At 37.8% G+C, this 12,527-nt stretch overlaps 2 protein-coding genes across 4 annotated transcripts in view; one reads left to right on the top strand and one right to left on the bottom strand.

Moving 5' to 3' along the window:
- The window catches only part of LOC111457901 (zinc finger CCCH domain-containing protein 34-like), a 20,671-nt gene extending 16,491 nt beyond the window's left edge, over positions 1–4,180 (top strand). For 2 of the 3 annotated variants that reach the window (XM_023100344.1, XM_023100345.1), the window contains exons 2-8: positions 159–282; positions 408–550; positions 826–891; positions 1,097–1,216; positions 1,332–1,628; positions 1,714–2,028; positions 3,125–4,180. In XM_023100344.1, the coding sequence (XP_022956112.1) occupies positions 195–282; positions 408–550; positions 826–891; positions 1,097–1,216; positions 1,332–1,628; positions 1,714–2,028; positions 3,125–3,523 (1,428 nt within the window). In that variant the 5' untranslated portion in view covers positions 159–194 and the 3' untranslated portion in view covers positions 3,524–4,180. Of the gene's footprint in view, positions 1–20; positions 283–407; positions 551–825; positions 892–1,096; positions 1,217–1,331; positions 1,629–1,713; positions 2,029–3,124 lie in introns of all 3 variants that reach the window. The other variant, XM_023100346.1, reaches the window with a different exon arrangement.
- Positions 4,181–6,446: 2,266 nt separating this feature from the next.
- LOC111457903 (ethylene-responsive transcription factor ERF086-like) lies at positions 6,447–7,656 on the bottom strand. The gene has a single exon (XM_023100349.1). The coding sequence runs from the start codon at positions 7,443–7,445 to the stop codon at positions 6,540–6,542; it is 906 nt and encodes a 301-aa protein (XP_022956117.1). The 5' UTR covers positions 7,446–7,656; the 3' UTR covers positions 6,447–6,539.
- Positions 7,657–12,527: the final 4,871 nt, after the last annotated feature.

The raw sequence follows: 12,527 nt of genomic DNA, 5'->3' as shown, positions 1-12,527 counted from the left end.
GGGGGGGGGGGGGGGGGGGGGGGGGGCGAAGGAAGGAACCCAGAAAATCCAAGAAGGAAGGAAGCGCTTCTTCCTCTTCCCCTAACTTCGTTTCTTCTCTCGAACACGATCCCCATGTGATCGGAATCGGAATCTCCATTCTCTCTGAAGCTCTTCAATCTTCTTCTTCTTCTCACCTTGCCGGAGGCCGTACCATGAACCCGTACGGTCACTCTATGGAACCCTCTCACTCCGATCCTTCGCCTGAATGGACCACTTCCGGACCCGATACTGCTCATGGAGGTTAGTTTATCCACTCTGCATTCCGATTTTCACTCTCGATTATTTCAGGTTTTCGCTACGATTCGACGCTATTTCCTGGTTGTTTGTTTGTTTGTTTGTTTCATTTTGATTTTCTCATAATGTAGAGCCGCTTTGGCCTTTGGGATCGAGGGAGCGGGAATCGTACCCTGAACGACCTGAAGAGACTGATTGTATATATTACCTACGTACGGGATTTTGTGGATATGGCTCTCGTTGTAGGTTCAATCATCCTCGTGAGCGTAACGCGGTATTCCTGTCGATCTTTTTCTGTTTCTGTTAATTTCCTCTAATTTAGGGCTTACTTTGAGGTTTGATTGGGATTTAAGCAATTTGATCCTTCCAATTGCTCTACTTCACCTTCACTTCTAATCATTTTCTTAGTTTATTTCTTGTTGTTTACTTCCGACTTTACGAAGATTCCATTATTTTTCAAAATGTTGTCGTTGAATTGTCGGCGAAGTGCTTCCCAACTTTACGCCTCTTTGTTTATTCGTTGATTTCGGTGGATTTTGCGCTGATCAGGTTTTAGGAGGTTCGAGACTTGCTGGAAGAGAGTATCCCGAACGAATAGGGCAGCCCGTGTGCCAGGTACTTCATTCTGGTGGTTCAATTGGATATGAAACTTTTGGTGTCTAGTCTTCAAGGGGAGGATCTTGGGCAATGTGCGTTAGTGAAATTCTTTGAGACTGTGGGATGGGGACTTGTGTGTTCATTGTGGCTAAAATGCGCTGTTATTGGTTGATTCATGTACATTGGTTGTCATTGATAATGCTGATCTTAATGAAATCTGCAGTACTATATGAGGACAGGAATGTGCAAATTTGGCGCTTCCTGTAAGTATCACCATCCTCAGCAGGAAAGAGGTTCTCTTAGCCCCGTCTCACTGAATTTCTATGGCTATCCACTACGACCGGTCTGTGTCTACTTCCTTTAGCATGTTTCGATCGTTTTATGACATGGAAACCGATACATTTATGTCTATTTATATATCCATCTAAGTTCTCTAACCTACAGGCTTTTGATGGCAGGGTGAAAAGGAGTGTTCTTATTATTTGAAGAATTGGCAGTGTAAGTTTGGTGCTACGTGCAAATTTCATCACCCAGAACCGGCTGGCTTGCAGTTTCCAGCACCATCACCTATTCAGGTTACACCAGTGCCTGCACCCTCTGTTTATCCTCCTGTGCAATCTCCATCTGCTCATTCGTCACAGCAATATGGAGTAATACTTGCAAGGCCTTCATTGCTGTCAAGCCCATATGTTCCCGGCCCTTATGGTCCTATGTTGGTTTCCCCAGGCGTTTTCCCAAGTTGGAGTCCTTACCCAGTATGAACCCTTCTCTTGGTCTTACTTGCCATTTTGTTTAATTTTATCTCCGTGCACTTAATGGAGCTGTTAACAACTGGTGCAGGCACCTATGAGTCCAGTAGCCTCCCCCAGTGCCCAACCTTCTGTTGGATCAGGGCCACTTTATGGTATGGCACACGTTTCACCTTCTGCACCTGTTTATGCTGGATCCTATCAGCCCATGCCATCTGCTGGTCCCTCTAGTACTAGCCAGAAGGAGCACTCATTTCCAGAAAGACCTGGCCAACCAGAGTGTCAATATTACATGAGAACAGGGGATTGTAAATTTGGATCCTCTTGTAGATACCATCACCCGCCAGAATTCGTTACTTCAGGTCCAGGTGTTGTCCTTAGCCAGCTAGGTCTTCCTCTGCGCCCGGTTAGTCTCTTTTTGCACCAAAATCTCATTTGAATTTAAATGATGCTTAGATTTTGAATATTTGTTGTCTATCTTATTTCTTGATTCACTCTCACTATCTTAACCATTCTATCCTATCGGATGTATTTAGTGATGGACATTAGCTTTTTTCTGATTCTCCACTTGCTATCTAATTAGTGAAAGTAAAAAGAAATTTCTCAATTCCAAAACTATTCTTGAAATTCTTGCCCAGGTGTATGGGGAATGCTTAATGCTCAGCCAGACATAATCTGTACTGTTCCCTATCACTGATGACTTAAGCTATAAAATTGATTATATAATGCTTTTTTGGCACTTGTTTGAATACCTGAAGAGGGAACATATCCTTAAAGAGTAGTTTCATTGTTTAGTTACAATATTTGCAGTCAGGTCTCTGTTTGAGTTCTTAACGTAGGTCATGCATTTGAGACATGTATTCTATTCTGGAAATTTTTCGTGTTGTGAAGACTAAATTATGGGGACTTTTAACCTCAATATGCCTGTTGTGTTAATTGCTGAGACTGAAATTAATTTTCCAATAATTGGGATTATCTACACTAATGGACTTAGTTTTTTCATCTTCCTGTCAATCATATTTTATATGTTTCCTCCTCGAGATCCATGTTGGAAGAGCTCAAATAAACTTCATCTTACTAAAAAAAATATTCCCTTTCCAGATCCTCGGGTATCTTGCTTGAGGACTTTTCGTAACATGGCTGTTAGATTTGAGGCACATGTAGTGCTTAAACTCCCATACATTTTCTGTATAGTTAGCGCTAAGTTACATGCTAACCTTCTTTGAGAGGGGAGAAAGGAAGCCGTTAATGGTAAACTTGTACTGCACTGTAATTTGCATGCCAAATAACGATTGAATTTTAGTCGTCTTCTTAATCTTCCGCTATGCAGCTGCTATATGTGCAAGTTAAATGGCTTGATTGAACTTATTAACATTACTTCAAATAATGCGTTTAATGCATTTTCTGGTAGCCATTTGTCTCTAGTTTCTAAATGTTTGTACGGTTGTGTTTCCCTTTTTAGCTGCGTAGGCAGAATGGTTGCTAACGTGATCTTTTGTCAGGGTGCACCACCTTGTACTCACTTCATGCAACGAGGAATGTGCAAGTTTGGCCCTGCGTGCAAATTCGACCACTCCATGGATCGACTTAGTTATAGTCCATCTGCATCATCTCTTGCTGATATGCCAGTGGCACCCTACCCTGTGGGATCAGTAGCCGGTACTTTAGCCCCATCGTCCTCATCTTCAGAGTTGAAGCCTGAACATTTTTCAGGATCCAGAAAGGATTCTAACCCTTCAAGAATGTCTTCATCAATGAGCACCTCTACTAGTGGATTGGTTGGTTCAACTACATCGAGGACAGAAATGTATTCTCATTCAAGTGTTCAACGATCTTCCCAAACTTCTGGCCCGTCACAGAGCAGTACCTCCAGCACCGCCAGTGTGGAAGGTTGTACTTGAAGCCAAGCTGCCTCAGGATCAGAGCATCCTATTTTTTGCCCAAGCCCAAAACCAAAGACCTTTTCTTTTCCTACTACAATGGTCCCATAGTCGTCCAGGTCTAGCATACCTCAGCTCTGACCTTCTGTGTCCATACAATCCTTATATTAAAATTTATCTCAGCCTGAATAAGTTATGGTCAACCTAAAGGAATGTAGCAAATTTCGTACAGCCTTCTGCCTCTGCCTTATGAATAATCCTGAAAGCAGCGATCAAATTAGGCACCTCTGCATCACGACTGCCTCTCTGGAGTTTGTGACCCATTTTTGCTGCTTTAATCACTCTTTCTCAAGACATACAAAATGGTCTGTTCCACGGTGATTTATGCCTATCTCTTTCCAAATTTTCCTATGACCAGAACACAAGCTTTCAAATCGAATTGAATATGAATTTGAAGCTGTGTTATTCCCACTCGTTTTTTTCCCTCATTTATTGTGGAAAAAGATGTATTTAAGACTCTGGGAGTCATCCCAATGGCTATGCGATCTTGTACGGGATTTTAATATCACGTTACGTACTGACATTCATTGCTTGGCTTGGCTTTGGATGAATTTACAAGGTTTACATTTCAAAAGAAACGTACAAATTCTACAACAATTTCTCCTCTCTTGCGTATGATATAATAGTCCTCCTGAAATTTTGTTAACTTTAGAGCTGAAATAATTCCCCCTCTCCTAACTTTTGATATTGTCTAGAAAAATACTATGGCTACCCTACAGGTTTCTTCTTGCAGTGGAAGTACGATAGCAATGATGATGCTTTCCCAACAATGCAATACTTGAGGTAATTCTTGCCCAATTTGTCTCTTTCTCTTAGGAAGCAACATTGAATATTATTAATGTCTGGCTATTGAAATTACAAGGCAAGTTTCATTGATGGTTTATATTGTTGATTCTTGGTAACAATATTCTTGGTTCTTGGTAACAATATTGTTGATTCTTGCCCAATTTGTCTCTTTCTCTTATATTGCAATGCTGATGTATGTCTGATATCCTCAATGCAGTTACTGTTGTTGGCTGATGTTTACCATTTCTTTTCTGCAAAAGGAAGAGAATCCAAATCTAAGCTATTCATCTTCTGTGTTGAATCCTTGTATTCTGTAAGGCAGGTTCCTGATTTAGTTTGTCTTGAGGAGGGAGGGAACCTTTTCAGATTCAGATCTCCATTTCCTTTTCTCCTTTCTTAAGGTTACTGTTGCTTTCTAGAACACTCTAGAAGAGACCCCATTTGCTGAAGTTAAGGCCATGGCGATGAAAAGCTTCGATCAGCTACATGGAAAGAAAATCAGTCGAAGCCCAAAGCCAAAACCAAGCAGCAAAACGGGCCGAAGGCTTAGAAGAAGCATTAGAGAGCTTTTGAAGCCGAAAGCTCTTTAATGATCATTTCTTTATTAATTAGGTGTTATTCCAATGTTCTTTTCATGGGATAGTTTTTTCGAACTTCCAACATTTTGGTCAAAAAAAAAAACATATGCCTCAACCAGTCGAGGTATGCGTCAATTACAACTTTCCATGGATTTTCGAGGTATGCTATGTTTTAGAAATGATTTTTTACCTATAAATTTATAACTCATATATTTCTATTTGTCTGTCTCTAAAATCTAATCACTTCCATTTAGTAATCATTTGAGATTTGATTTTTAGCTTTTGAAAATAAAAGTTCATGTATGCTACTACTTTTACTTATGGTGAACGAGTGTCAGCGAGGACCTTATACCTCAAAGGGAGTAGTAGATTGTAAGATCCCACATCGAATGGAGAGGAGAACGAAAAATTCTTATGAGCGTGTGGAAACTTCTCCCTAGCAGATACGTGTTAAAAACTTTGAAGGGAAGATTATCGAACATTACCCGAATGAGCTTTTGAAATGGTGGGATCTCCTCTCGAGGTGTCATATTTTAGGCGATAGTCTCTTGTGTGCTTTCTGTGTTTTAAGTAATAAAGCTTTGTTTAGCTCAAAGATATTCCCTTTGTTGTTTTAGGGTCCATTCTTACTTTTTTGTCATTATTTTTCTTTTCTTTTTAGTTTTTCAAAAACCTCTTGGCTCTTCCATTTATACTTTTTCATGAGTTTTATTGGATTATATAAAAGAATAAAATAAAAAATAAAAATAAAAATATGGATTATTTAATATAACCAATCATGCAAAATGCTTTCCAACTTTGTTTTGGTCAATTTAAAAGGACATTCATTTATAGACAAACAAAGAAACATCCTTAGATTAGGGTAAGCTGCATATTATTACATACAAATTGACCCTTAAAGATTAGGACAACTGTCCTTATCAAACCCTTTTCACAAATATACACTCACATCGAGTTTCACCTTTTTAATCTCCTAAAAATCTCTAAACTTTATCGACTTTTTAGTATTTAATGCTAGCCTACCCATGTAATTAGAAACACGTTAAGACGTTCACTTTTAACTCACATTAAAAAAGATATGTATCTTAGTGTACTAACGACAACTGAGCTATTTTCATTTTGACAAATGAGTTACATTTCGATCCCCTAAATAAATAACATCATTTTTAGTTATATGTTGTAAAAAAGGCGTGGCTCGTGAGAGTGAAAATTCAAAATCCCGATTTAGGTCAAAAGTGCAATACCTTAAGTTGGGCTATGCTCAAATTCATGGTATAGATTCAAATTAGAAGCGTGTTTCTAATAAAATTCCGAAATAATTTTATAAATTTACATATAAAATATTATTGAGATTGTATTTTTAAAATTTTCGACTCTTTAGGTCAAAAAAGGTAATCTTGACAAACTTTCACCGTTGAAACACTTCAAAATAGAGATTGGGTATCAGTCTAATACAAAAACATTGGAAATTCTGTCTTCATAAACTATAAAAATTCCATAAAGATGAGAGATAAAACAGTAGTTTCAGAGCTAGAACATGGATCATCTTCATATCACAACAGGAAAACAAAAGCCAGGAAGTACTTGCATGAAAAGAAGAGGGGCAAAAATAATCAAAGTAATGGATACCCAAAATCAAACACATCGCCAAAAGGAGGAGCATAAGTAGAACAAGTAGAAGACTGAGGCAACAAACCACCATAAGAACTGTTCATAAATGGATGAAAATCTCCATTTTCAGCCACCATGGATGAGGAAGAAGAGGAGCTATTGATTATAGCTGAGAGTTCATCACCATTACTCTTCCAAATTTGCTGTTCATCCCAAACTCCATCATTTGAACTACTATAAGCCATGGCTGAACCATCCAGACCTTGTGAATCAATGGAGTTTGAGGCAAAGAAGCTCAACTTTTGAAGATCATTTGAAGTAGTGGAATCTGAAGGGGGTTTCAAGCAATTATCAGGAACAATGCAGCTCAAGTAACCTGAGTTTGAATCATTAGAGAACAAGAAATTGGTGTCAAGATCATCAAAACAGGGATTTGAGGGCAGAGATTGAGTAAATGGGATGTTATTGTTCTTGTTGTTCTTGTTCGGAGTAACCATTTTAGAGTGAGAAAGGACAGAATTAGGAAGCAAAGATTGGGCATCAAAAGCAGTGAGAAGAGAGTGGAAAGTTGAGGTGTCAGAGTAAATGAAATTAGTTCTTGCTTGAGTGCCCTTCATTGATAGGGCAGCCCTGTCATAAGCCATGGCGGCTTCATGGGCAGTGTCAAAAGTGCCAAGCCAGTGCCTCTCTTTGGTTGTTGGGTCTCTAATTTCAGCGGCATATCTGCCCCATGGCCTTCTTCTGACACCAAGGAACCTTCCTGGTTCACCTTGTTTTCTTCTGCCTCTTCTCTCTCCTGCAGTTTGAGATGTTTGAGATGAGTTTCTTTGAATTAGAGCAAAACCCATTTGAGTTTGAGCAATTTCATGAACTGGGTAGGCTTTATCAGAGGCTTTGGAGGTAGCCATTAGAGCAAAAAATGAACAAAAAGAAGCAAAAAACAGAGGTTTTTTGGGTTTGGGATGAAGGGTTGAGGCAGCTCTTGAGGCTCTTTTTAAAGAAGAAAAAGGAAAGAACAAAAAAAGTACGTTGTAGAAGTCATTCTATGGAAGAACACTCTCCTTTAAGTCACTGTTTCTTATTCAATCCCTTTAATCACTCTGATATGAAACAAAAAGGTACAAATCTCATCAGATATAATATTTGAAAATGTTGATCTTTTTCTTTCCTAGTTCCCACAATAGTTGGAACAATCCCTAAAAGAAAAGAAAGGAGAAAGAATAATACGCCGTTGTTGTAACAGCTCAAGCCTACTGCTAGTAGATGTTGTCTAATTTAGTTAGTTACGTATCGTTATCAGTCTCATGGTTTTAAATCACGTTTGCAAGGGAGAGGTTTCCATACCCTTATAAGAAATACTTTGTTCCCCTCTCCAACTGATGTGGGATCTCACAATCCACCACCTTTGGGGGCCTAGCGTCCTCGCTAGCACACTGCCCGATGTCTGGCTCTAATATCATTTGTAACAGCTCAAACCCACCATTAGTAGATATTGTCCGTTTTAACTAGTTACGTATCGTCGTCAGTCTCACGGTTTTAAAACGCGTCTCCTAGAAAAAGGTTTCCATACCCTTGTAAGAAATGCTTCGTTCTCTTCTCCAACCGATGTGGGATCTCACAATCCACCCCTCTTGGGGGCCCAACGTCCTTGCTGGCACACTGCCCCGTGCCTGGCTCTGATACTATTATTGTAACAGTCTAAACCCACCACTAACAGACATTGTCCGCTTCAGCCAGTTACGTATCGCCGTCAATCTTACGGTTTTAAAATGCGTCTCCTAGGAAGAGGTTTCCATACCCTTATAAGAAATGTTTCGTCCCCCGCTACAACCAATGCGTAGAAACACCCATTAAGATTAGTTTAAGGAATGTTTGGATGTGTTCAATATCAAGGCCCAAACAACCACCAGTTTGCACATGTGAGTGAGCAAAAACAGGACCAAGAAAAGAACTTTGGCTTGTTTTTGTTGTCCACTTCATGATTTTCAAAGGGAGCAGTTAAGGTTATTCATATCTTAACAAAGAAAAACACTGAATTAATTATATCCTAAACAAGAGCTACTCTTTTGAGACTTTCTTGTCTGTTTTCATGCTAGCAAACCCACTTCAGCTTGCTATCCACTTACACGATAAAGTCGGTCAAAATATATCATATTTTAGATCTCAACTCTCGTGACGTTTTAGTCTCTCTACTTTTACCTCTAAACGTAACGACAACGAGGCCAAAGAAGACATGTAGTACCATATCAAGTCCATTAGGAATTCACTTAAAGCTAAGTAGATAGCTATAATCATTCAACTCAAATGAAAGACAAAGGCCAAAACTATTACAAAAACCAAAGTAGAGAGACTCATAATGTATTTTGACTAAGCTATGATATGACAAAAAGTGTTTCGCATGTTTGTTTGAAGACTGACATTCCCACCAAAGCAGTTCATTTTAATGAAAATTGGTGACTTTTTGCATCACTAAATGTATCCCAAATGTTTGAAAAAAGAGAAAAAAAACAAAGAATTCAAGGGGAAAACTGGCCTACTTTGCCAGAGAATAACAGAAGGAATGCCTGTAAAAAGTTGTACAATTTCCCAGCTTAGCTTTCTTTGAGACCTTTTATCAAACAGGTAGAGTGCATAACCTTGAATGAAAAGGAAAATGGGTGGCTTTGTTTCTGTATGATCTCCAAAAGCAATGATAAAAAGGCTAGATAGAGTCGAGGCAAATTAAGTTGAGAAGGAGATTAAAGTGGCAGCAAAACGAAAGCAAAAGGGTGTGTGTGTGTGGGGGCATCTAAATCATATGTATGATAGCAGAATTTTGAATGAACAGAAGAAAGAAGTCAAATTCACATGCTAAAATGGCATTGGGAATAGCATTAACCAATCATAATCCAATTGGGTAAGGCTCCTTCTTCTTGTTTCTAGCAATACCTCACAATCATGCTTCCGCCTATTTTAAACATAATGATTTTGAGACACATTCTGACCGCAAAAGACATCTCAACAACAAGACAAATGGCAGAAAGCGGCAAATATATATTCTATTATCTCTATAATTCAAATGCCACCGGAGAAGGGGTGTAACAGTCCAAGTCCACCGCTAGTAAATATTGTCTGTTTTGACCGGTTATGTATTGGCATTGGCCTCACGGTTTTAAAACGCGTCTACTAGAGAGAGGTTTTCACACCCTTGTGAGAAATGCTTCATTCTCCTCTCCAACCAATGTGGAATCTTATAATCCATCCCCCTACGGGGCCCAGCACCATCACTGGTACTCCGTTCACTGCCTAGCTTTGATACCATTTGTAACACCGCAAGTCCACTATTAGTAAATGTTGTCCGCTTTGGCCTATTACGTATCACCGTTAGTCTCACGATTTTAAAACGTGTCTAATAGGGAGAGGTTTCCACACCCCTATAAGGAATACTTCGTTCCTCTCTAACCAATGTGGGATCTCACCATCCATCCCATTGCAGAACACAACGTCTTTGATGGGATACTGCTCGGTATCTAGCTCTAATACCATTTGTAACAGCCTAAGCTCACTGCTAGTAAATATTGTTCGCTTTGGCTTGTTACATATCGTCATGAGCCTCACAGTTTTAAAACGCGTCTACTAGAGAGAGTTTTCCACACCCTTATAAGGAATAATTCATTCTTCTCTCCAACTAATATGGGGTCTCATCATCCACCCCTATGGGACCCAGCATCCTCCTTGACACACCACTCGTGCCTAACTCTAATACCATTAGTAATAGCTCAAGCCCATCAGTAGTAAATATTGTCCACTTTAGCCCGTTACATATCACCATCAATCTCACAATTTTAAAACACGTCTACTAGGGAGAGTTTTCCACACCATAAGGAATACTTCATTCTTCTCTCCAACCAATATGGGGTCTCATCATTCACCCCCTACCGGACCCAGCATCCTCCCTGACACACCACTCGATGCCTAGCTCTATTACCATCAGTAACAGCTCAAGCCCACCACTAGTAAATATTGTCCGGTTTAGCCCATTACATATCACCATCCGTCTTAAAACACATCTACTAGTGAGAGGTTTCCACACCCTTACAAGGAATGCTTCGTTCCCCTCTCCAACTAACATGGAATCTCGATCGGTTTCTACGAAGGTCCGTCCCTTGACCGATCCACTAAAATCCCAAACAGAGAGACACCCATTACCCTAAATAGGTTTTTGTAGAGACCCATTTGCCCAAATTAGAACAAAAAAGAAAAAGAAAAAAAGGGATTTTTAGTTGAAGACAACACCGAAAGTGGAAGAGGAAAATGGGAAGCACATGGGAGAACCCAAGTGGGAAGCATTCCTTCCTTACCTTGAGTTCTTGCCAATTTGAAGACCACAAAGTTGGGTCAACCCTCGTCTGAAAAGGTGTGTGCGACAAATTGGATGAATGTCCACTCTCTACCCACATTTTCAAACCCACCATTTTTTCTTCCCACTAATCATTTAATCTTCAATTTTATTTCTAAAAAAGCTTTCAAATTTTTCGATATTTGTTACTATCTCAAAAGTCGAGAGTTCGATCGACGATTATAAGATTTAAACAATAAAGGTTAAACTCTGACACTCGAGTAAAACAGGGGTACATAAACAAACCGAGACCATATTCAAACGAAAACTGAATGACCTCTTAAGAATTCTTATGCGATGTATGTGAGTAAAGATAAAGTATGTTTCAAGAATTCAGGCTAAGGGAACGTCGGGTCTAAATTTTTTTTGATACGATTCTAAATTTTGATCGAAATACGAGGGCCTAATTGAAAATAAAAGAATAGGTTTTCTTTTGAAATAAAAAACACATAAAAAAAAAACATCCTAGTTTAATGATTTGGTTGAGGGACAAGAATTCTGCACATGTTTCGAAACAGGGAAGGGCAAGTTCGGGTTTTTATTATTAATATTTTCAAAGTGGGTCGCCCGGGATTTGGGGAAAAAGAGATTTTTTTTTTTCCTTAAAAAAACATGTTTCAATGTTTTTGTAACAATTTAATTTTATTTATAAAATACCCATTATTGTTGACTTCCTATTAATTAAACATAAAATTAAAATTTTAATAATTAAATATAAAACTGAAATTTAACTAATGCACATTTAATTCATATATTTTATATAAATTTATGTTCACGTTTTGATCGAAATAAAATAGAAAATTTAAAAATATGTAGACAAAAATTAATGAAAGTTAAAAATATAGGAACGAAAATAAATATTTTAATTTCAAAAAGTGAATAAAAATAAATAAAATAAAATAATATTTTTAGCTTAGCAGGTGGCAGACCAAAGTACTCAGTTGTAGAATCCTAGAAGGACAAAAAAAATTGGAGCCTTTGGTCAAATGGGGGTTTGACCAATGATAATAATTTTAATTTTAATTTTTTTTTTAATAAAAATGGTCTATAATAAACCTTTTACGTCTTTTTCGACCATTTTTAGTTCTCGAAAAACTTAATCGTAAATGTATTTGCATTGCACGGTTAAGAGATCGTTAATCTATTTAACGTATTTTTGCGCAATTTTGATAAAAAAAAAAAAATTATAGGCTATATTGTTTTATTTTAAATATAAATTAAATTATTTTCATTATTATTATTATTATTTTATGTAGGTCCCACATATTGAATAGATTATGTAACATGGTTATACATAAGTGGGTAATATTATGGAAGAACAATTATGTCATAGTAATACTAAAAATATTATTTCAGCTCATCATACCCTACTAATCTCATTATCATTAATTCTCATCCTAAAAATAAATTAAAAAACTTAGGAAAAACATTATTATTATTATTATTATTATTATTTGTTTCTCAAAATTCAAGCAAAGGTAGCTGCCTATGTATATAATGATGGCCAATCATTTACATGTAATTAAATAAAATAAATAAATTGTCAGAAAAAAATGAATTTTTTTCTTTTGCCAATTCCAAGAAATTCCACTTATTATTCAAAGCTTCATTA

Source organism: Cucurbita moschata, unplaced genomic scaffold (assembly GCF_002738365.1).
Source record: "Cucurbita moschata cultivar Rifu unplaced genomic scaffold, Cmos_1.0 Cmo_Scf00020, whole genome shotgun sequence".
Taxonomy (NCBI): Eukaryota; Viridiplantae; Streptophyta; class Magnoliopsida; order Cucurbitales; family Cucurbitaceae; genus Cucurbita; species Cucurbita moschata.
The sequence above is the reverse complement of the archived record's forward strand: the minus strand, read 5'-3'. Positions and strand labels throughout refer to the sequence as shown.

Bases quoted from the DNA above. Each gene is read 5' to 3' on its own strand.
- LOC111457903 (XM_023100349.1), bottom strand. From the start codon at position 7,445: ATGGCTACCTCCAAAGCCTCTGATAAAGCCTACCCAGTTCATGAAATT.